Source organism: Pan troglodytes, chromosome 10 (assembly GCF_028858775.2).
Source record: "Pan troglodytes isolate AG18354 chromosome 10, NHGRI_mPanTro3-v2.0_pri, whole genome shotgun sequence".
NCBI lineage: Eukaryota > Metazoa > Chordata > Mammalia > Primates > Hominidae > Pan > Pan troglodytes.
Window position 1 is genome coordinate 18,799,467 of NC_072408.2, and position 24,984 is coordinate 18,824,450.

Genomic DNA, 24,984 nt, shown 5'->3' on the forward strand with positions numbered 1-24,984 from the left:
CCTTAACCCCCCTCAACTGCTTTTCCAACCAAATATTCCTCCCCCTGCAGGATCCCAGGGCCATCTAATCAACCGGCCAATGACGGTTTCAGAGAAGCGGTCCTGGGGAGGGGTATTATCTGCAGGAACACGTCCTGCCAACTTTGTAGTCGAGTCACCTATTTCGGTTGGTAGCGGCCGCTATTTCTTTAAAAGGGCAGTGGATTTCGAAACAGGAGGGGGAGGTCAGGAAAAGGAACTCAGCTGCCTTTGATAACTGCCCTGCAGCCTTCCCTTCCCGGAGCGCGTGCTCGGCTCGGGAAGCGCCCGCGGCCGCCGCATCCCCGAGCGGGCGCGTGGCGCCACCTCTTTCCGGGGCGCCCACCTTCCCCGGGAATCCCCCCGCCCGACGGTCCCCCAGCGTCTGCGGCGCGGCCGCCCCGGCTTTGTCTCCGGCGTCGCGCTCGGGCGCCCGCTCTCCCCACATTTCCCCGTGTGCAGGCTGTAACCCGATCTCCCATTTCCTGGTGGATTCTCTTAAAGAGGCAGCGGTCGAGAAGCAGAACAAAGGCTATTGTTTTATTTCCTCCTTCGGATTCCGCGTCCTAACCGGAATGGCCCTTCATAGATAATTACTTTCGTTGCATCTGCGCTTAGTGAAACGTTTCAAAACCCTTGTGCACATCGATGTATCCAAGAGTCGGAGCCAGGGGAGGTGGGAGGAGTTTAATAAAACCTGTTTTGTGGTGTCTGGGGCCACAGTGTAACGTTTTTTAAAGGTGTCTTCCTTAAGCCCGGAAATTGGCTCGGCCAGCGGGAGGTCTCGCGGCGTGGAGGGCGGGCGCCCGCACCGGGGGCCGGCCTGGGGGGCTGCGCCGCTCGCCCCGCTCGCCGCCGCGGCCCCACGCGGCCCCGCTACCCGGGTTTCCTCCGCCCGCGCCCCCGCGGCCGCCCCTCCCCCGCGCAGCTTTTATTTCCCTGATGCCGGGCTGTAACCCGAGCTTTTATTTCCTGGTGGCTCCTTTAAGAGGCAGAGCTCAGTGCTGGGAATTCACGTCAGTTTCTGCACTGAAACTCTCAAGATCAATGAGCAAAGCGCTTTCTCAGTTCTGCCTTTCAGTTTCTCTCTTCCAGGAAGGAAAACATTCGAGAGAGCGAGGGAGAGCCGCGGGAGGGCGGGGGGCGGGGGCGCCGGCTGCGGGTGGGAGGAGAGACCGGGAGGCCGGCCGGGCTGCGTCCCGGGTCCCCGCGCCGCGACCTGCAGACCCCGCCGCCGCGCTCGGGCCCGGCTCCCACGCCCCCGCCGCCCCGCGCGCCCAACTCCGCCGGCCGCCCCGCCCCGCGCGCTCCAGACCCCCGGGGCGGCTGCCGGGAGAGATGCTGGAAGAAACTTCTTAAATGACCGCGTCTGGCTGGCCGTGGAGCCTTTCTGGGTTGGGGAGAGGAAAGGAAAGTGGAAAAAACCTGAGAACTTCCTGATCTCTCTCGCTGTGAGACATGTCTGAGACTCCTGCTCAGTGTAGCATTAAGGTAAAAATCTTCTCCCCTCCTTCTACGTGGTGGAAACCCTGAGCTGCACCGGCCAGGGCAGTCGTGCTGGGCTCCTCAGAGCGGGCTGTTGCAGTTGCTCTGTTCGCAGGAAATTATTTGGGGCGCGAGGGAAGGAGATGCAGCTCGCGGCGGCTGCTGTACCCTTTAGGGTAACCTTGCTACTCCCCCCTCGCCGAGCCCCTGCCGGCTCCTCGGCCCCCACCCCCTTGCTTTTTGACAATGAAATGCCGGTCACAATTGGTCAGAGCAACCCGGATTGTCTCCAGAACCGTAAAACACCCCCGTAATTAGTGCGCTTAAAAAAAAAAAAAAAAAAAAAAAAAAAAAAACCTGCTCCCTATTCCTACACCCAACATGTGACTGAAATATAACTTTTGTTCCCGAGGGGTGGTCGTCTTAGAAAAAAAGTTCTTCAGTTTCCACTGCGATAGAATCTTTTTATTCTTTTAAAGGACTCTCTGGGTCTGATCAGACAGGATTTTTTTCCCCCTCGTCTGATTGTAATTGCAAGCGCTGTCGGAGAGACAGTCCTGGTGTCAGCTTTTCCTAGGCATTGCACAATGAATTTTTTTTTAAAACCAAGGTGAATAAAGTTGCTGAATAGTTATTTTACTCCGATCCATATGAAAGTTGAGCAATCCCAAAGTAGAAAACTCCTGTGATGGAGGGAGAGGAAGAACTAAGCAACCAGGCAAAATGACCTTCTGTGTTTGACAGTGCAGAGAGGCTATCTAAGCAGCACTCTGTAAATGCAGGGCGGTAGATGTTTGTAAACACACTGCTGGGCTACCCAGTAGTTGTGTGTATGCATGTCTATATATCTGTAAAGACTGTGGTGCTGCGGTTTGTTGCTTCTAAAAAGTTGTTGTAAAGTTTGCCACCATTGGGAGGCAGGATGATTTATCCATCTACCCGTGTTATTTTTCCCATCGCTGCATTTATTGTACACTTTATTCATTTCGCTGTTCCACCAGTACCCAGGTAGAAAGCCTTCCGCTCTTGTGAGAGGCTGAAGCTGCTGAAGTTTGTTTTTGGTTTGGCCTATTTAATGTGTGTTCACTGAATGGACACTACAGCAACAATGAACAAATAACCTGTTTTCTTCGTCTGTGGGGAGTTAGAAAAACCCTTCCTGGTTTAACACTGCCTTTCAATTAGAGTCTGTGTAGGGGAAACGCAGTAGTTCATCATACGTGCTTACTAGGTTTTTTATAATTAGAATCACATTTTGGTGTTTGTTATCAGAAAAGATATTCATGGGTTTGAGGTTAGGCTAATGTGAAATCAAAAGGTGGATTGGGCTTCTTTGTTTTTGCCTCACAAAAATGCCTAATGGAACTTTTAGGCTTTTGTGTTTGTATATAACTGGAGGTAGCAGTATGTCTGTGGGCATGGGGCGTGCCACACTAAAGAACTTAGGGTACTTTGATATTAATACTTCAAAACCAGTTTCTTTTGCGGTATAAATTAGATTCTACACAGAGTTCAGGAAAATCCTGCGGTATAGATAATCTAATTTATTTGACGCTTCATAACATAGAGGTAACTAAATAGTAGGATATTCAATAAATAAATTGTATTTGGCTCAGTGGCAATAAACCCGACATCAGGAAAATCTGGACCAACTACAGATCAGTAACTTTAGGGCAAAAACAACCAAAAACAATGCTTTCTGTGACGTTTCTTGATCCTCTTCTATACTGCATCCCCACCGTTCTGATGGGCTTATGGTGGTGTGCTGGCTGCAGACTGCTACTGAGTGGTTTGTTTCATTGTGCTCCAGTCGGAAAAAGAGTACAACAGTCCCTTGCCTTACTCACATACAGAACCAATCCCAAGCAAAACGCGTTCTTAAATGCAACATGAAAATTGTCTGTAATTTGCATATCATTTTTTTCCTTATTGCTTACAACTCAGTTCTTTCAGGGTGCCTCTTTTCATTACTGTGTACTTCTATGTAATTAAAATAGATTTAATGTTCTTTACCAGAAAGGAAAGAATCACTTTTATTTTGGATTGTTCTTTATGGAACCATTATGTATTTGCTTAGACTGCATGTGTCTAGGTGAACGTATGTGAAGAGTATCTTTCCATGGAGTTTGTTTAATTCAATGTTCCAATAATAAGCACTAGAGATCAAGGACTGGGATTATTCCAGGTCATCTGAAATGTTCTGGTGATGTGTGCTGCGTTTCATTTAGTCCTTGGGATGTGGTACGGTGACTGCATAATAAAAAATGTTTGCTGGTAACCCACAAGCAAGTTGCTTGCTTCTAGAGTCCAGTAAACAATATGCTTTTCTGTGTAGTGAAGAACGAATGTCGGAGGTTTTCAAGGATGAGCTGATGAACCTGATATACCGAACTCCTGTGACACAAAAGGCTCTCACTGTGGAGAGGTTTTTCCCAGTCCTCCTCTCCACTCCTGAAACCGTCCTCACTTGCTTTCATTCCTTACAAGTAGCGGGTCAGCAGGCAGACAGTTCCTCAGCGGCTGGTGAGATGCAGCCACAGAGGGAAGTACTTTGTTTATTTCTGAGCAGTGCCTGCTCTGCTAGAAAAGAGTAGTGTCCGATTTGGGTGGAGTTTCCAAGGTGAAAGTTTCTGAATTGGTCAATCAGTGACGCCTTTGTAAAGATGGTTCATGTGGCCGCTCGCAATGAATGCCTGATAAGGGCTTTTCTGTTTCTTTTGCACTGTATAAGTTTGCTCCCATCACCTGGGGAAGTTAATATCAGACACACACTTTTTACGGTAGAAGAGAGGTTGACTACTCCAAGGGCACTGAAACTCTCACTGAGCCTTATTGTTTCTCTACACGCGACTTGCAGAAAGCAGGAGTGCTCCAGCACTCCTGGGGGGGTCTGTCCCACAACCCTTGAAGGTTGTGGCACTGTTGTCATGGAAGTTCAAATGCTTCATTCCTGACCATTTGGGGTCGTTTAAATGGAAGGAAAGGATCAACTCTCTATAAAAAGTCAAATTATTTTAAAGAGGATTGCATGGCTGACTGTGCTGGTCACAGGAAGAAGGAAGAGGCTGTCTTTTCCATCATCAGCCTTCACCTTCAAGTCACCTCTTCAGTTCTAAGTTTGACCAAGTTGCAGCGGAAGGTGGTTGTGGCCTAGCAGACACGGTCCCTTGTCAGGCTTGGCACAGCTTGTTAGTGGGCCAGGACTAACCAGAATCCAAAAACGAGTCACACAGTGTCTCTAGTCCCCTCCTTCCCTCCTGTCCTTATCAGTCAGCTTTCATAGCAGAAGGAAATCTGGTTTTTAAAATTTTGCTACTAACTGGGAGACTCTTTCGAGCTCCCCTTCTGGACTCTGGGCTCCTTGGGCTTAGTGATGATTATCTTGGTGTCCTAGTAGTTAGCTTGGCAGCTGGCATAGAAATATTTCTCAGTAATGTTTGCTGATGTGAATGAAGTGAGAGGTGGGAGGAGGCCAGCCCCCTTTCCTCTTTCTGTCTGCGTGTAACCTCAGGGTGACGTAACACTTTCATCCACTGGCTTGCTTGCAGAAAGCACTCAATAGGGCCCACTACAGCCGTAAAGAGGGCTAGAGCACTCCTGGGGGGTCTGTCCTCAAATTCTTATTAATAGAATTTTGATACAATAATGTTTTATAATTTTTTTTTGGAGACAGAGTCTCGCTCTGTCGCCAGACCGGAATTCAGTGGTGCGATCTTGGCTCACTGCAACCTCTACCTCCTGGGTTCAAGCAGTTCTCCTGCCTCAGCCTCCCAAGTAGTTGGGATTACAGGCGCCCGCCACCATGCCCGGCTAATTTTTGTGCTTTTGGTAGAGATGGGGGTTTCACCATGTTGGCCAGGCTGGTCTTGAACTCCTGACCTCAAGTGATCTGCCCGCCTCAGCCTCCCAGAGTGCTGAGATTACAGGTGTGAGCCACTGCGTCCAGCGTAATGTTTTATTATTTTGATAAAATTCTCAAAAACTGCTTTTGTGTCAAAAATAACAAAGAAGGAAATGGAGGAAAAGGTACAACAAAGGGGCTTAAGGAATTGCTTTAACAGGTTCAGATTAGCAGGCTTCTAAGTGCCCCCCAGTTTTTCTGACAATAGAATCAGGGAACTTTCAAACATTCAGGGTTGAGAGACCTTAGAGATCCCCTGGGCCAACCTCCTCTATTTTTTACAGGGAGGGGATCCAGAGAGCTAAGGGGTTTGCTTCAACCCATGGGTGAGTGAGCCAGGTTTGGAGGACACAGGCCTACAGGTTCTTAGGCCACTGCATTCTCTGGGTTCATGGTGTGTCCCTATAAAAGGCCAAGGAAACTCGATATAATAGGCTTCACTCTCTCTGGCACTTCCTAGGTTGGTCCATTTTAATCACAAGCCAGCTGGTCTGAGGGCACGGGGGTATGTGCCAAGGAAGATGGTATGTGGGGGTAGAAATGGGCCACTGGGGTCTGGTCAGGTGTGAGAAGAGGAAGTAGTAGGAGGGAGGGGATGAGAGAAGAAGGGCCTGACGGACTTGTATTGGCACCACTATTTGCAGCAATATATATATATATATATATATATATATATTTTTTTTTTTTTTTTTTTTTTACAGTGCACAAAGGCCTGCAAGTTCTGTTTTGGGCTGAAGGCCCCCTATCTGCTGTTAGGACTCCTTTGAGGAATCCTTGGGTGGGCCGTAGGCTCTTTTATCAAGGGTCAGACAATCCTATTTATACTTTAATTTCTGTGTAGTAAGCTCCCTGTTTCAAACAGTCAAAGCTAAAAATGTGGCAGCTGGCCCTAGAGAAGTAGCTATCCTCCTCAGGATAAGTAAGTCAAGGGCAAAAAATACCCCAGATGTGAGCACCAGAGGCAGGTAGAGCTAAGTCACATTCTGCTCCTCTGAGTGCAGCTGTATTTGTGCACACCAGGAAAGAGCTGGGGGCAAGGTGGGGGCACAGGGTTGCTGAGAGGAACTCACACAGCAGTTTCATTTTTTTCACCAATTTTTAAAACTTGCCCTTTGGTGTGGATCTCCCAGCCGAGTGATTCAGTGTCAGATGAAGCCCCGTAGGGTGTGCCATATAGAAATGACATGTTTGTTCTATGTGAATACTACTTTAGAGACAATCCTGGAGCTTGTTTTCAGGTAAGGGTCCACCACTTCCATATTTGTTGTTAGATGTGTGTTGGGAACCAATCTCCGTGTGTATTTGTTGAATAGAATGAGTGTGCATTTACTCAGGGTTCCCACACCAAAAGGGACCCAGCTTAAAGACTGTTCACTGCCAAACCTAGTATGTGGGGACAGAAAGACTGACTAAATTAGTAAAAAGTTAGAATTATAGCCTATTCAAAAACAAACACATTTTTATTGATTTTCCAAACATACAGGAACCAAACTAATAAAAGTGTTGCTTACTGGGGCATCTCAGGGAACGCTCCAATGAATAGGCAAAAATGTGTTCCACATTATCCATTGGGTAGAAACTAGTGCTACCATGTGCTTGGAACTGTTCCTTTAGTGTCAAAATATTACCACACATTTTATTTGCTCTGTTAATTTGTTTGATAACCTTTTCTTCTTAGTAAAAATACAGAGTTCAGCCTGGTCGTTGTCTAAATGATCTGGAATTCCCAGAGTGTGGGCGAGGGGCTTGATTAGAAAAGGTATTGCCCCATGATAAGTGTGGACTCTCAGATGAGCATAACTGCTCACTCAGCCCTATGGATTTCGCTTACAGGAAACTGTAGAATGCTTGCATTTCTGAAACTTTGTAAATTCTCTGTAATTAAAGGTGTTCGTCTGCTGTTTTAGTGGCCGTTGCTCTACAACAACCAGTTGTAGCTTACAGCTATATAGTGATTTATTACAAAACACTTTCTTCTTCTCCTTTTCCTTCTTCCTCCTCCATCATCATCACCGGCATCATTTATTGAATGCTACTGCATGCTGGTCCTTGTGCTGTTTTATATACATTATATACATTATCTCATTTACTCTTCACAGCTCTCTAGGGATGCAGTTTTTCTCTCCATTCTACAAATGAGGAAACTGAAGCCCAGAGAGGTTAAGTGATGTATTGGCCTAAGACCTCGCAGGCTGTAAGTGGCAAAGCTAAGGCCAGAATCTCTACTGTGGGACTCTAATTCCAAAGTATTTTCTATGAGGGCATTCCAAAGTGCAGCCATTTTTGCGAAGAAAATTAGGAAACTTGAAGTGACGGGTGGCTGGTGGATTGTTACATAAGCTGAGATGAGAGGCAGGAATAGAGCTGGCAGAAGTGCTTGCAGAGGTTCTGAATTTCCTCTGCTTCCTGGTCTCTTCTGAAGATGGGTCTTCCTAGCCATTACACAAGTAGCGGGGACAACCAGATGGTCACACAAAGCCACCACCCACTGTGGAATGAACGTCTAAGTTTTCCATATTTACCCCAGTCTCTAATGTCCTCTGGTGAAATTTTGTCTTCTGATGGGTTTCATTTTGGGCCCTTGTTTTTCTCAGATGCCTTTCTTTTCTTTCTGTTTTTCTCTTGCTTCCTCCGGTGCTTAATGGCTTCTTCATGAAGCGGTTGGAAATCTGAGAGATTGTGTCCTCATCCTGCCCGGCCTCGGGCTAGACACCTTCTTTGCCTGCTTTTTACTTCCTGGTCAGTTGCTTCTCCTTATACAACTTTTTTTTTTTTTTCCTTTTAAGGCTTTTCACACAAACCATAAACACAAATTTTTGTTTTTCTTAAACCATCTCTCATGTACATCTTTAATATTATGTGATTTCCAGGAATCTATTTCAGATATTCCCTCATTTTCCCCTATAACAAAAGGAATCATCTTTTTTTGACTCCTATCTCGATGGCTTGACCCAACTCGCCTGTTCTAATTTCCTGGAATGAAGAGAGCATTTCGGCCATCTGACTGTATACATTTCTGATTTTGAACGACTCTAATGAAGAGAGTCTTCAGAGCAAATGTAGGGAAAGAAACAGAGAAAGAGAGAGATGTGTTGTGGAGATAATATGAGGGGATTCAGAGAGCGTTATCCAAATTTGTCATGAAGCAAATGAGGAAACTGAGTCTTGTGGTGTTTAAAGAGCTTGCCTGAGATCACATTCCTAACTGATCAAGCCAGAGTCAGAATCAGCGTTCCATCCTAGGTCCATGTTCCTCTAAGACCATAGCAGAGGAAAAATGAGAAAAAGCAGGCAAGAATTCAGAAAGCATAGCTTCCTTTTGAAGATTCACATGACATATTAGTGTTCATCATTGTGACTTCCAAGTGAAAGACAGAGTTCATGTTATGAGATTTAAGAAGTGAAGAAAGAATGCAATGTATTTTGGAAAGATATCTAACAAAAATGGTTGGCATAAGAATAATGTTAAGTTTTAAAAGGCTAAGCTTCAGTTATGTGGATGAATGATTTATGAAAAGTACTCCCCCATGAAGACACAAAAGAGGTAGCCAATGCATCTGCAAGCTCGTGAGGCCTGATGGCCTCCCTGGGGGTATTTTCCCTTTGTATGTGGGAGTCAGATATACGGAAAACGACTTCATTTCCTGAATGACCCAAAAAGGACGCGTTGCCCTGCTGAGTGCCAGTTGGTGAGTGTGCTCAATGGTGTTAGTGTTGCCACAGTGTAGTCCCAGTCACCACGTCTTTCGATTTTGACTTGCATTTTCTTCTGTCTTATGTTGTTCTTTGGTTCTTACCTGTAAAGCTGACTTCCCTTCAGGAGATTGTAAGGTGCTCAGAAAAGGGCTTTACCTCACTGCCATGCTGTGGATTCTCCTAGGGGAAGAGTACAGACAATGGAGTAGACAGACCCATGAATCCTGGTTCCTGAACTTGAACTTGTTCAAGCTACTTAATCATGAACCTGTTAACTCATCTGAAGTGGTAATAAAAATGTGTCTCTTAGGGTTGTTGGGATATGTACATTGCCCAATGTAGTGCTTTATACTGTTAAAAAGTTAGTTCTCCTCCTCCTTTATACATCCTCCATAACGCATGGATCTGGAAGAGGCTACAGATTTTCTGGTTCTGTGCCCACATTATACAGTTGAGAATACAGAGGCCAGGGGATGGTTTGTTTTTGTTTTTGTTTTTGAGACAGTCTCGCTCTGTCACCCAGGCTGGAGTGCAATGCCGAGATCTCAGCTCACTGCAACCTCTGCCTCCCAGGTTCAAGCAATTCTGCTGCCTCAGCCTCCTGAGTAGCTGGGATTACAGCTGTGCACCACTCACCTGGCTAATTTTTGTATTTTTGGTAGAGACAGGGTTTCACCATGGTGGCCAGGGTGGACTCAAACTCCCAACTTCAATTGATCCTCCCGCCTCGGCCTCTGAAAGTGCTGGGATTACAGGTGTGAGCCACTGTCCCCGGCCCCCGGCCAGGGATGTTAATGGCCTTGCTCAAGCTCGTGTGGCTAGTTGGTGGTGCCATCTGAACTAAAATCTAGGCCTCCCGAGTCAGCTGACTCCCTGCACAGTGCTCTTGTCACTATCCCATTGAGTTGTTCACAGGGCTGGGGTCACTCAGTCAGTGCTCAAAAAAGCTCTTATTTTAACTTTAATTGAATACAAGCCTCAATAATAGGAGAGATGAGCCAAGTGCAATTATATGATAATAGCAAATGCCTTTTGCATCTTACAGCAGAATTTTGAAGGAATAGCTAATGTGGTTCTGAATAAGTTTCCAGAGATGAAAGAAAAGGAAAAAACCTATGTCTGGAAGTAGTGTACAGTGAGTCTAACTAGCATTATTACTCAGCGCTCAAGTATTTGAACCTATTCAGGGATCTGCTCCTTCATACAGTTGCTTATTATTTGTGACTGGGGTGAGACTTGAAAGAGAGCATCAATCCTCCAGTCTGCTTTTGTTTAACAGGCAGTTCCATGTCTGTCTGACCACAGAACAGACACTGTTTGCTGTGGGCTGGTGAATGTTCACTTTCAAGAGCAGGGAGTAGATGGCCCTTCGTGGAAGTTTAATTATACAGAAGAGTTTGAAAAGGCCAAGTTTGTTACTTTGGGGCGTGGGGAAACCTTCCTCTCTAGCAGATGTGAGGGGACCGAAGTGTCTCTTTTCAGCAGTTGTATTCTTCTTGCTGTGGACCTAAATTCGATCCTAAGTCATTCTTTGTATGTACATGGCAAATGGGAAGATGAACTATAGACTGGAAAATAACCCTTTTTTGAGGAATTGTGGAGAAAATGTTACCCACCTGTCCCTCCTACCCCCATGCAATAAGTGTGGGCTACTTAATACTCTTGAAGCAAGAGTTTAGGTTTGGAGAGAAACTGCTCCTCTGATGTCCTCTGGAAACCACAAGTGGAAGTTTGTGATTTTCTTCTCAGCTGCCCTGTCCCCTCTCCCTTGGGTTATGACAGGCCGTGTAACTTTATCTTTCTTAGGACTTATCTCTTTGATGAGGTCAGTAATCCTGCTTCACTTACGTCCCCTATACGTAAGATTGCCATAACCAAAGATGACATGCAGACTCTAAAGCATTTCCTGGAAAAAATGAGCTACAGATAGAAGTAAGGCTCGTAATTTAAAAAATCGAACCCCAGAGAACAGCCTGTCTCTGAAGTTAACCATTCCCCCAATACTTTCTCTTGTTTCCCTGGTGAAAGTGTGAATCTGGGTTGTGGCAGGGGAAGTTCTGGCACTGCTAAGAGGTGAGGAAGGAAGAGGGAGGGCCCAGAGCTGCCCACCTCACTGCAGGTGTGGCCTGGAAGAGTGCCAGGGTCTCTAATGAAGAATCAAGGTCAAGGGATGAAGAGGAGTTGGCGAAGGGGCACAAAAATACAGCTAGATAGAAGGAATGTGTTATAGTATTCATTAGTACAATAGGGAAATTAGAGTTAACAATAATTTATTGTGTATTTCAAAATAACTAGAAGAATTGTACTGTTCCTAACACAAAAGAAAAATGTTTGAGGCAATAGATATGCCAGCTACCCTGATCTGATCATTACCCATCTGCACAGATATCAAAATGTCACATGTACCCCCAAAATATGTACAACTATTATATATCAACAAAAAAAATCAAAGAGACAATTTAGAATAAGTACGGTCTCAAGCCTAGTGACTAATATGTGGACAAGTAGATCTGCACTAGGGTATACAGGAGGAAGTATTATGGAGACTTCATAAAAAGGGAGATGGGGCGGGGCGTGGTGGCTCACGCCTGTAATCCCGGCACTTTGGGAGGCCGAGGCGGGTGAATCACCTGAGGTCAGGAGTTCAAGACCAGCCTGGCCAACATGGTGAAACCCTGTCTCTACTACAAAAATTAGCCGGGTGTGGTGGTAGGTGCCTGTAATCCCAGCTACTCGGGAGGCTGAGGCAGGAGAATCTCTTGAACCTGGAAGGTGGAGGTTGCAGTCGGCTGAGGTTGTGCCACTACACTCCAGCCTGGTCGACAGAGTGAGACTCTGTCTCAAAAAAAAAAAAAAAAAAAAAAAAAAAAGGGAGATGGGGGACATGGTGGGAATTTGCTAAGCTCTTTTGTTAACTGCTTTAAAGAACTCAGACTAGGGAAGGAAACTTCTCTCAAGTTTATTGCTGGTTGTTATTTCCAGACCATTTGTCTTTCCCAAACTGCCCTTGGCCATCAAATCAGACTCCTGCTAGAGTAAGCCTCATGGTAGTGTCTCTTGGCTCACCTCTGTGGTTTTGCTAATTATTTTCATGTATTGACCTGGGATCACAGACCAGGCACCCAAAGGGACAGAGGTGAGTTCTTTTTCTTTGGGCCTCTTTGGATACTCATAACCCAAGTCCCTGTGACAGGTTTTGGAAAAATGGCACATCTGAAGGATTGGATCCGTGGTGCATTTTGTAACTGCTGTATCCTCTTTTCTTTAAGGTCTTGCTGTGTCACCAATGCTGAACTACAGTGGCGTGATCATAGCTCACCGTAACCTCAAAGTCCTGGGCTCAAGTGATCCTCCTGCCTCAGCCTCTGGAGTAGCTAGGACTACAGGTGCACCACCTCACCTGGCTACTTTTTTTAAAAACTTTTTGTGGAGACGAGGTCTTGCTTTGTTGCCCAGGTTGCTCTCAGAACTCCTGGGCTCAAGTGATCCTCCCACCTCGGCCTCCCAAACTGCTAGGATTATAGGCATGAACCACTGCGCCCAGCCATTTTGTCCTCGTTTTGACTTGAGATCTGGGAGATTTTAAAGATCCGTGTCATGAGTTCACTTGACTGGTGCTTTGCACTTTTGAGACCCGTCACTCTCCTGACTAATAGGTCTTGACTGCCACTAATGGCCAGCGATGGCTGGGAACAGCAGGACACTCTCACTTTGCACCTTTTGATCTGGTCTTTATTCAAAGTGGGGTGAACCCAGTGGGAGAGTTGTTGTTTTGGGGATAAAGTCTGGGTGACAGATTCTTCAGGCTGGGTAAGTCTCCTGTTCTCCCCGACTTTGAGACCTGAATGACCTGATTTGGCTGACTACACCTCCAGTCCCCTGGACAGCAGCCAGCTCCTTTGATTTTGTGCCATTTAGTCCTTCCCTTCATCTGCTGACGCTGATACTTTCGGGTGAGGTGGAAGGAGAGAGCATACCTGTTGGTGAGGTAAGAGCGTTTTCCTTCAGAGAACCAAAGAAACAAAGGCTCCCTTTCTGAATTTTGTGTTCTGCCTCTTTGCATCTCTGAGGCTCCTTGCGTCTGGCAGGGCTGTGAGTGAGGAGATGAGGGTGTGCTCCTCTGCAGGCAGAAGTCAGCTGTAGGTCAGATGTGGCTTTGGAACACAATGGAATCCAGGGGGAATGTTGGCGAGCACAGCAAGGCTGGGGTGAAGATCCTCTAATCTTGTGCAGCGTGCTGTAAGAGTATCTTTAACTTTCGCCGAGACAGGCAGGGCAATGAGCAAAAGGACCTCGGTGTTAGGTGACATCTCAAGTAGGGCACCTGGTAGTACACCTGTCTTGCATGTTCCCACCCTTCCCGACGCTTTATCTTTTTGAAGCCACCTACCCTTAGAAAATGAACAAGGAGCCACTGACATAGACAGCAAGTATATTTACTTATCTTTTGGGTGCAAGGCAGTTTGCCCTGCTGGGAGAGATGTGGGATAAGGCCCCAGAGTGGAAAAAACCAAAAAACCTTAAAAATGCAAGAAGGAAGAAAGGTAGGTGAGCCAGCAGGTCCCACTGAAAGGCCTTGTTATTGCAGCAAAGAGGGAAGAGGTGGGCCCAGTGGCACAAGTCACTAACATTCTTCTGAGAGTCACTAGCCAGTTCTTCTGAGAATTTCTGTGTCTTGAAAAACTTGGTAAAATGGCCAAATGGAGCTTCTCCGAACTAGGGGGAATGCCTGTGTGTGCGTTCGTTGTTAGCCATCATGTTGAACAGTCTGATTTAAGGGAAAGTTGGTCTGTGTGCATTTTCATTTCAGCTGTGGTCTTTGAAGGTTCGCCATGGAGGAGGTGTGGGTAGATGAGAATAGAGTCTTCTGCCTCTTGGTTGGCTTATATGTAGGTTATAGGTGAATGTGAGTTCACAACCCCCAGCCTATTTCTTATTTGGGCGCACTTTTGGATGACTTGCAGGGCTGAGTTTGGGAAAACTCAGTTACTCTTCCTTTATGCACATATTTCTGCCAGACTAAATGCCAAATAGATAATTGGAAAGAATTTTCTTCGCAGCCCTGGTCCCCAAATTGGTGTCTGTGATTCTTCCTAGGGTCTCATATTATGAGAGTGCACTCCCTTTAATCTTTTGGGACCTCAAGTGGGGTCTGTGTGGACAAGATTGTGCTTCTTTGAGAAACTTCTTGCTGCACACCGGCCAGGGTAAGGCAAGAGTTAGTCCTGTTGGCTGGGTGGTTCTTGGGCAGTTGAGCATGCTTCGCACTTGAGAGGTTTCTGTTATACCATTTGCCAAAAGGGACATCTCTCAGCTGGTCCTAGTGCCCCAGGGCACAAATGGCAGGCTTTAGGAGAAAATGCACAATTTCAGGTTCAGTCTTTATCTGCATTTGTGTGCATGAATGGACTAATAATTGCAGTGCATTGAACGATTTCTGCATACTCCAACACCTAGAAAGTAGCTTCCTGGGTTAGGGAACGGTTCCTAGGTACAGCTACCAAAGGCTCAAGCTTAAGCACCAACACTGGAGGTTAGAATTAGCACGCTGTAGGGAGGACAGTGAGAGGGTAGCTGACACAATGCCTTTACCGGCTATTTTTAGCTTTAGTCAGACCTATCTGGAGTGGCTTGTGCTTTCTTGGGCACCGTCCTGCATTTATTCCAGGGTTTGTGCTTGTGACTCTGTTTGCATATATGCCACATGTATTGCATGCTCATGGGATGATAAATTGCAGAAATTATGGCATAATCGGTTTTCTAGCCTATAGAGGAAAAGATTACACAAAATCCAGCCTTGTTGTGGCGAAGAAACCTAACATATAGATGTAAAATATATCTCCTTGGAGGCCTGGCTTTGTGATGGGCTATAAACGGATTGTTAAACAGCAATGTGAGGGGCTGTTAACAAGCTGTTTCTAAGAGCATCTCCCTGGTCTGGTCTGAAAAGGTAATGTGTACATATTGTACATTTGAGATAGTTTGCCTGTGGTGTTTATATGTTGGTAGGTTGTGTGTGTGTGTGTGTGTGTGTGTGTGTGTCTTGTCTGTCTTCAGTGGTGAACTGAAAAAATAATTTAAAGTGTTGTTTATGTGCTTCTATGTTAGTGTCTACATTCCAAACTGGGCAATATTTTTTTTTAAGCTGGCTTAAGTGAAGAGGTGTTTGGTCAGCCACAGGGTATGAATCAACCAAACTTCAAAAAGCTTCAGTGTGTTTTTGATAACACTCTTAAGTATTTAATAGCTGCTTTAAGGATTTGTGCCTTAGTGTACTTGGATGAATAGGTAAATCACCTCCCCATCAGCAAACTAGCATTTGGGTTCCCACGTTGGCAAAGCAGGGCTCCTGTTATGTGTCTGGTCGTATTTGAACTCCTTTTCACATTCAGGTGACATAGTTGAACATCAGTCCGTGCCAGTTTCTGCTACTATTGGGTTTTTAATGGAAGAGAACTCTTTCTTGTTACTACGATGCCATGCTTCTGCTGTGTTAGCAGCTGCTGTATTGAAAAACAGGTGTCTCTTATAATCCTCTGACTGGATCAGTTTGCTAGCCTGGCAGAGTCTTATTGTTATTGTTTTTATTTATTTATTTTTGTCCCATATAAGTCAGAAACTGCCAAGAGATGTTGATGAGTGGGATTAATATGAGAGGAGATGGCAGCTTTTCTTGGTGGAGGTTTCTGTTACAAGAATCTAAGAGTCTTATGAAGATAGGGCTAAATAAAACCAGGATACGAATCACAGGGGAGAACCGCCAAAAGAAGGGTAGTAAATGAATGGTTCTCTCAAGTCACCTCTCTGTCATTCTTCTAAGGCCAACTTAAAGCCAGCACTGCCACAAAAGCCATCCAGGACTAAGGTTAGCGAACTGTGACCCCTGTTTGGTCCACGATGCACTAGCAGACTCTTCCACTTGTTGCTTCTTACTGCTACTGGAATGGAAGCTTTGGGAGGGCAGGTGTGCCATCTTTTCCAGCCTGCCAGGCAGTCTGGTGCATACTCGTCTTTCTCCTCCATACCGGCTGTCACTGCCTTCCTTCTGGCCCCAGACCTTTCAGTTGTCTCCTCTCTGATCTTCCTTCCTCCATTTTGTCCCCACCCCCAACACAACTTGGAATGATTCTTTGCAGATAAAAATGTGATCTTGTTACTCTCTGTCTCACACCACAGTACCACAGTGTAGCATGAACCCCAGCTTCTTGTCACCTGCAAGGCCCTTTAGTGCCTACCTTTCTAGTATCATCTCCACCTTATGTTCCAACCACATAATGAACTTTTTTCTCAGGAGGACATGGTCTCGCTCTGTGGCCAAGGCTGGAGTAATCTCAGCTCACTGCAACCTCTGCCTCCTGGGCTCAGGTGATTCTCCCATCTCAGCCTCCCGAGTAGCTGACACCACAGGCACGTACCACCACACTAGGCTAATTTTTGTATTTTCCGTAGAGACAGGGTTTCACCAGGCTGGTCTCAAACTCTTGGGCTCAAGTGATCCGCCCAACTCGGCCTCCCAAAGTGCTGGGATTATAGGCATGAGCCACTATGCCCAGCCCATGTAATGAACATTTATGCCTGGAATCTTCCCTCGATCTTCTTTCTGCCTGGCAGCCAATTTGTCATTGGAAGTCCATTTCTCAAGCCTCCCTGTTGCTGCTGGGCACAGTGTTCCCGTGGCTTATTGAACTTGCTTCTGTTATTGGCAACAATCCAGTTATCCTTGAATTATCATCCACACTGGAGTGAAAGCCCGCTGAGGACAGGAGTCTGATGGGTTCATTTTTATATTTCCAGTGTCCAGCTCAAGGTCTGGCACAGAGGACAGCCAATGGCCATTAATTGAATAGAATTTCTTAATCAGTAGGTATTTATTAAGCTTCTGTTATGGACTTAATTGGTGCCAGGCTCTTTGATATGTAAGATAAAGACCTCACACAGTTGACATCCTGAGCAAATACTCTGTGAGGGTTGAGGAAAGAAGAAAGGTAGAGACCTGTGTTTTGAAACATATCAGGACTCCATGTCAGGGCGAACATACTGCCACCTCCCATACCTAAGGGGCTCCTGTGAGGCGTAAGTACTGATATGTACACACAGGGCACTCACAAATGCTCTCCTTCTCAGTTGCCTACTTTCTAGAGGGGAATATAGACAGCTGGAGAAGAAGCTTGAGAACCTTCAGGCTGGATGTGCCAGAAACAGCAGACACAGCCCAAGATAAATGAATGTATTAACTGATCATCCTTTTTTCTGATGTGGCTCAGGATGCCTCTTGGGTCAGGGAGAGAGAACCAGTGGCTGTTTGTTGTAGCTGTGTGCGGTCTTGGCCATAGCTGGCTGTGGTATCTGGGACCCAGTGGCAGGTCACCACCGTATGGGGCTGCCAGTTGCTCCCCCACCCCATTCCTCTAAGAGCTAGTAGGGAGAGAGAACCCGGAAGAGCAGCACGGCTTGCTGAAACTTCTCTGAGGTCTGTGATTGGCCTTTCCATGTCAAGGGAAGAATCCCTCTCTTACTTGAGTCAGCTCTTTCCAGTCTTCTCTTGTACAGCCCATGTTCTCTCCTACCCTATCTGAGATGAAGATCTCTCTGGAGCTCTCATTTTACTCCTAATAGATTGCCTGGAGGGACTAAACCAGTGAGAATGACTGGGCATACTATGGGACTAGAAAAACAACTCAAAGTTATGCCTTACGGATGGTAGGACAGCCTCAACATTGCTGTTTACAGTGGATAGCCCAGTGACATTTATTTAAAGAGGGCAGTCTTAAGAGAGTGTGTTAGGGTTATGAATCTGATTAAGTGTGATCTGATAAGTGTGAAATGGACCACTTGGGAGAAATCAGGTTACTTTCAGATATAAGCAGACCAAACTGGGCCTTCCACACAAGCCTGAATAGCTCGTTTTCTCCCTATTTCTGTTGCCATTGAGGTACAGCTGGGATTCAGGGCATTAGGATATGTGAAAACTTTTAGCTTCCTGAACCCAACCAGACCCCAGCAAGAGTCCTTTTACAGTTTCCCCGAAACTGTCACAAGTTTTCCTGACCGCCTGCTGGGGGCTTTCTGTTGCAGACCTACACGGCAGCTGCCTGCCAGCCCTGCCAGATTTGACTTCATCTTGGCTGCAGGTGGGTCAGTCTCCACGAGGCTTCTCTTGGCCTGTCTGTCCACTCAGGGCATTTAAGGGTCCTCTTGCTTTGCTCAGATGGGCTCCTCGAGGGCTTGTGCAGTAGGTTGAGAGTTGTTACGGGTGCTGATCTGGACCACTTAGGGAGCAGAAAGCATAGGTCTGTATATGAATGTGAAAATACACATTTAAGAAGCTGCTCAGGTAGGGGCAGCCATGGAAGTTGTGCTCCCTCTTAAACACTCAGCGTACACACCTCATCCTCAGACAATGTGCTGCTTACATTTCCAGTGTCCAGCACGGTGCCTGGCACAGAGGAAGGCCGATGGATAGTAGTTGAACAGAATTTTTTTAATCATCAGGTATTTATTAAGCTTCTATTATGGACTTCAAGTTTCCTCCATGAATGCTACCAGAACCCTTGCTCAATGTCTTCACTGTTGAGGCTGTTGAGTGAGAAGCCATTTCCTTCCCCTTCTACTTCCCCTCCCTTTACAGCCTTACCAGGCCCAGTGTTCAGAGGACACAGGGACCTAGGGCTTGGTGCTCATGAACCTAGGGTTCCTAAGAATTAGTATGTCACAATCTAATCTGGAGACTATCCGCCATTTAGTTCCATGGCAGATTATGGTCTTGGTTCTAGCAACCTGCTGAAGAACAAACCTGGTGGTTTCTTTTCTTTCTTTTTTTTTTTTTAAATGGGGACTTGCCTTGTCTCCCAGGCTTGAGTACGGTGGCATGATCATAGCTCACTGCCTCGACCTCCTGGGCTCCAGCGATCCTCCCACCTCAGCTTCCCAAGTAGCTGAGGCTACAGGTGTGTGCCATGATACCTGGCTAATTTTTTTTTTTTTTTTTTTTTTTGAGATGGAGTCTCACTCGGCCGCCCAGGCTGGAGTATAGTGGCATGGTCTGGGCTTACTGCAGCCTCCGCCTCCCAGGCTCAAGCAGTTCCTTGCCTCAGCCTCCCGTGTAGCTGGGATTACAGGTGCACGCCGCCATGCCCAGCTAAATTTTGTATTTTTAGCAGAGACAGAGTTTCACCATCTTGGCCAGGCTGGTCTTGAACTCCTGACCTCGCGATCCACCCGCTTCGGCCTCCCAAAGTGCTGGGATTACAGCCGTGAGCCACCATGCCCAGCCAATTTTTAAATTTTTTGTGGAGACAAGGTCTCACGATGTTGCCTGGCTGGTCTTGAATTCCTGGACTCAAGTGATCCTCCAGCCTCAGCCTCCCAAATTGCTGGGATCACAGGTGTGAACCGCCACAACCAGCTGAGAACAGACTTTTGAACTACCACAACTATAGGTCTGTTGGACATTGTTTTCAGTTGAAATTGCTTAAAAATTGACCTGCATTGGAGAAAATTTCATGAGCCTTTTCTTAAAGAGTGATTGAAATGCCAATAAGAATGCAATAACAAGTGCCCTGTGTAGATGTGTGGGAGGGACACCCTCCCCTCCCTCCACCCAGCAAAAGCTAACGTACTTTCCAAATTCTAAATTGTGATGTGTGACTTGGTAAAGGACTTTGCACTGTTTTTTTTTAAAAAAATTGATGTGGCAAGCCTTACAAAAGGATATGCCGTTATATTCTAACAAATTATTTCTATCGAAAAGAGTGTCATGTGAGATTAGGGCTGTAGAGGAACAGCCTTTCAACTAGTCTTCCATGTGGCAAAGGTGGCACCCAGTTTCCAAAGACAGCACAGACGCCAAGGGTCTTTTCTGAACATCTTCGATTTTTATGATCCCTGGCTGGGTCGGAGAAGGGCTAGTTAGTATGTTTTTCTTTCTTCTGGATGAAAGTTGCAAGGACACTTAAGCGTTATGCTTCAGGGAGGAATCTGATCGCAAGTTGAGATCAGGAAGAAATTTTCCCCCTGTGGCTTCCTATTGCACAATTGCCCGGCCAGGTGTGCTACCTCTGTTAAACAAAGACACACACAAGTGCACACCTCCTTACTGGCCATCTTCAGAGCAGGACGTTGGACGTTGTGGGCCAGCAGACTGGTTCCTTTGGCACGTCCCTGTGCTCAAAGATGGGAGGCAGCTGCCCGTCTGCTCCTGTACTTGGCTGTCCTCTGGGTGCGCTGTACTGAGCTCAGGGCCACGTCTTCAGATCCCTACAGCTCTTTGCAACTCTTACTTTGTGGGACAATTAAAATTAGGTCTAATTCTGTACACACCCGCGTGCACATGCACACATATCTTTTTAAAAGTTTTCCTTAAACTTGCTTCCCCTTTCCTGGGCTTTGCTTCCCCCTTCCCGGGCTTTACACCACATCAAACCCATATGCATTCCCCAAACATCAAAATACTGTTCACAAATCATAGTAGAACTCTTTAACCATAAGGTGCGCAGTTGCCAATCTCAAGCTTGGATTGTAAGTGACTTCGAAGTCTGATCCAAAAGACTGTGGGAGGAGGGGGAAGGAACATGGATGGACTTCTTTCCTTCCTCCCTCCCTTCCTCCTTTCCTCCCGTCCTCCCGTCCTCCCTTCCTCCTTTCCTTCTTTCCTCCCTTCCTCCCTTCCTTCTTTCCTCCCTTCCTCCTTCCTTTCTTCCTTTCTTCCCTTTCTTTCCTTTCTTTTCTCTCTTTTCTTTCTTTCCTTTCTTCTTTTTGAGGCCCCGGCTGTGCTGCCTCTTGTGCAATAGGATAATTACCAACGATTCCCAGGCTCGCCTGCTTTTCTGCCTTTACATCTCTATCTCCTGTGGCGCAGTACTTCCTTCTGCCTCTATTATTAGCTTACTTAGCTTTACCATTCAGTTCTCCACCTCCTCCCCGGGTCCCTCCCCATCTTCTTCCAGCCTTTCTTTCCCATCACCTCTGTAAAGGTATTTTGGGGAGCTACCATTCATGTTCTATTCATACAGGAACCCTCTTTTCCTTTATTAATATAAAATAATCTTGGTCCTCCCTCATTTTATCATATATTCATTCGTATTCCCAAAATAGAAACTGTCGCCACCAGCACGTAACGTCTGGCCTGTAAACCTTTAAAGCAGGATGTGCCGAAATGAGATCTTCACAAGCAGGTGTGCCTCATCCCCTGACCTGCAGGCCCTTCTTCCCCGGCGGCCATTCACTCATCTTCACACCATCTTCTTGCCCTTCTCTCTGCTTTTTGATGATTCTACCCCAATCACATTCCTTCCCAAAATGACTGTGTTAGTACTTAATTGTTCACCTGGGCTTGTTCATTTTGTAGTTCATCGTTTCCTTTTTTTCTTTAAAATTTTCTTGTTCTTCGGGGATACACTGTATTCTTGCAATTAGAGATTATATCCGTTTTCATGGCCAAAATTTGTCAAGTGGACATAATAGTATTTGGTATCAAGCACGCCTTTCAGGAAGAAGGGAAAAACAGTAGATTTTGGGCAGCTTTTGATTACAATAATTTCAAATTTCTAATAACTAAGAAGTACTTCATGTGATTCTTGTAGAGTAAAAGCTTAAAAATTACCCTTTTCTTTGTAATTGATATGAGTCTTACTTCGTTTGGGTAAGAAACCCAGTTTGAGGCTACCAATTTTTCAAATAGTGGTCTTAGAAACTCATTATTGCTGTAATTTCAATAACTAAGTAGGCATTCCTATTCAAACCTTTACTCAAGTAGTTATATTCTTTAACTATAGTTACTCATTTGTAACATTTTTCACTATAAGGGTAGTGACATCCTGTTTGTAACACACCCTGTCCTGGGACTAAATGGAAGGGATTGAGGAAATTCTGCTGGAGTCTAACCCCACCATAGGGCAGCAGCATTTTAGGAACAAAAGCAGAGAAGCTCACACTCTTCTGAGTATAACTGGGGAGAAGATTTAGGGAGGTGGCTTGTAGGATCAGTTTTAAGACCAGGTCAGACATACATACAAATTCTTTCTTTGTAAATGAGAAGTGGCCTTTAATAGCTTTCATATGGATAGATGGGTAGGTGAAATATTATTCCACCTAAAGCATGACATTTCAGTAAGTACTACACTTTGAAACTTGCCTTGCAGGGTTTTAAAAATATTCTTTTCTGGGTTCTAATCATTTATAATGAAGAGTCACTAGCATTTTATTAAAACTCATATTTTTTGGAGAGGGATATTAAGTGAGCAGGGATTGTGGGTTGTTCTTGCTTTTCCTTAACTGTCCTGCCCCTAAAAAGTGATGGGAATAACCCAAACCTTAAAGGTTCCTGGGGCTTTCTTTTTCCCAAGACAGGGACCTCCTCCTCTCCCCTGCTCTCATCCCACTTGTTCCTGAAAAAGGGTAAGGTTCGGGGGGTGGGGAAGAGAGAAGGAAATTAGGGTTCTAGCTTAAAACTGCTGCTAGAGTGGCTAGTTCTGGGAGCTTTTTGAGAGAGGCCCAAGGTGGCAGCCTTGTCTCTTTTGCCTCTTTCATTAAACCTGGGGTTTGCTGTACAATGCTTTGGGTCTCCTGTCCCAAAAATAAAGGGCTGTGGCAAGTATCATCCTGACATCTATCCAATCAGTTCTGACTGTGAGGCACTTGTAATTCAGAAGATAGTCATTAGATTTGGATAGAAAGAAATGAGATTTGATGTTCAGTAGACCAGTAGGGTGACTATAGTTCATGTTAATCGATTGTACATTTTAAAATTGCTTAAGGAGAATAATTTGAATGTTTCTAGTATAAAGGAAAGAGAAATATTTAAGGCGATGGATATACCAGTTAACTTGATTTGATTATAAATGTATCAAATCATTACATGTACCCTGAAAATATGTACATCTAATATGTATCAATAAAAATAAATAAATTCATTAGAATAACAGAATTTAGACATTTAGAGCTATAGTTTTAAGGAATTTCAGACCAAGGCCCAAAGCTCGGTTAAGTGACCTACTGAAGGTTCCAAGGCTATTATTGCCATATTAGAACTAGAAGTCAGATCTCCTGACTCCCACCAGTGTATATTGACTTTTGACCCAGCAGTTAGTTTTATTTTAGGCTGTATTTTCGAAATAACAGATTGGTTCAAGTCAAAATAATCTTATTCGTGTGAAAAACTCAACCAGGTGAACTGAGTGAATGAACCTACTTTTTAATTGGGCGTTTTTAGGTCATGTGAAAAAAAAAAACAAATCAGAAGGTCCTGTGTGCTTCATGTTTGGATCTGATCCTTTTTTTTTTTTTTTAAGCTGAAAATGAATGAAGGATGGTGGAGTGGGAACTAGGCTGTATGCATAAAACACTTACCTGTCTGCCTTGTCACCTGCACTCCAGTGGGGTGTTTCCAGGGCTCATTGTAAGGTGAGAGGTGACTTCTGGACCCTTGACTACCCTGTTCCTTCTGTCGCAAAATATAATCAGGAGGTTTTTATTTGACAATGTACTCTGAGTATTGGAAGGAACCAACTCCCAACCCAAATCGAATCGCCTCTGAGATCCTATTAAACAGAAAATGCCCTGAACACCAGTATATGAAAATGCTTTGCTAGGATGAGCTCAAAGCATTTCATCCTCCAAATAAAATCTATCTGCTCGCACTTAGATTGTTCAAAGGCAGATGGTAGGCAATTGAAACAGAGAGACAAGCTGGCAAAAGGAAAAATAAAACCACAAATATCTGCACGTGAAGGTGATTTACGCTCTTGCCAGCCCCCCTCCTAACTTCGTTAACACAACGACGTAGCAATTAAGTAGCATGGGAACTCGGGCTCAGATGGCTAATACAGTTGTCCTCCGTTAATGGGGTGAGACAAAGCTTGCGTATAATATACAGTGCTCTTCACCAAAATGCAGAGCTAAAAGAGATTTTAAGAGATAATCAGCAACATAGCCTGTAAATCATGCTGCTCATAACAGACGGCCACCTTACTGAAATCTCACTGACCCCCACCACACGTGTTAACAGCAGGGCCACTGCTATGAAATATTAGCTATTACCGAGTGGCCAAGTCTTAAGAAAGGGACCACTTGGCAGTATTGAACTTCAAAGTGGAAGTAAGATCCCCTCGGGGTGAGGGTAGGAAGGTGGTGAACAGGGTTGATCAGAACGGTGGAAGAGTCCAGAGCAGATGCTTTGTGGGAAACCCTGAATTAGCCAAGAGCAAAAGTTATCGCCATCCTACTGCTCTGGGAAGGCTGCCTGGTGGAGAAAACCCCTGTGTTCCCTTAGCCTTTTCACTGACTGGAGGACTTTCCAGACGAAATCTGGCACTTCTCAGTAACCTTGAACTTGAACATTCAGCGACAGAAGGGAAAGGGAGAGGGTTTCAGCTGCTGGAGCTGGGTAACTGTGCAGGGCTCTCGCAGCGGGCCATTTGTGGCTCTGCTGGTGCCAAGCTGCAGTGTTCTGAGGGTGTGTGAATGAGGGTGTTGATCCTGGCTGCGGAAGGGGCAGCTTTCTGAGCAGGTGGGAGTGGTGAATGAGGAGGGGATTTGGCGGGGCAGGATGTGAGATGAGTTTACTCTGCTGGGAAAGAATTTGGAGATGTCCATGAAGAAGAAAATCTGGATGACTATTGAGGGAGGGCTGATGTTGGAAAGAAGGGCTCATACTACAAACCAGAATAAAATAAAGGATATCTTAGTATCAAGAGGAAAGCACTGTTAAGATACTAAACCTTCTGCTGCCCAAGTATCTGAGGAGAGACCATGGAAGAGTTCTATATGGAACAAATGAAAAAGCAGTAAAGTCAGGTCTAGACCTGGAGTTTTTAGTAATACCAAGTTTACATAGGAAGTGTCTGGGAAGTAGTGATTAGAGGGAAAGTATGTTGGATGAGTGAATC

At 45.5% G+C, this 24,984-nt stretch overlaps 1 protein-coding gene across 6 annotated transcripts in view; it reads left to right on the forward strand.

The window, feature by feature from the left end:
* The first annotated feature begins 1,032 nt into the window (after nt 1-1,032).
* The window catches only part of ETV6 (ETS variant transcription factor 6), a 241,205-nt gene continuing 217,253 nt past the window's right edge, over nt 1,033-24,984 (forward strand). For 5 of the 6 annotated variants that reach the window (XM_009424865.5, XM_009424867.5, XM_054664080.2 and 2 more), the window contains exon 1: nt 1,033-1,509. In XM_009424865.5, coding sequence (XP_009423140.2) covers nt 1,477-1,509 — 33 coding nt within the window. In that variant the 5' untranslated portion in view covers nt 1,033-1,476. The remainder of the gene's footprint in view (nt 1,510-24,984) is intronic. The other variant, XM_063786350.1, reaches the window with a different exon arrangement.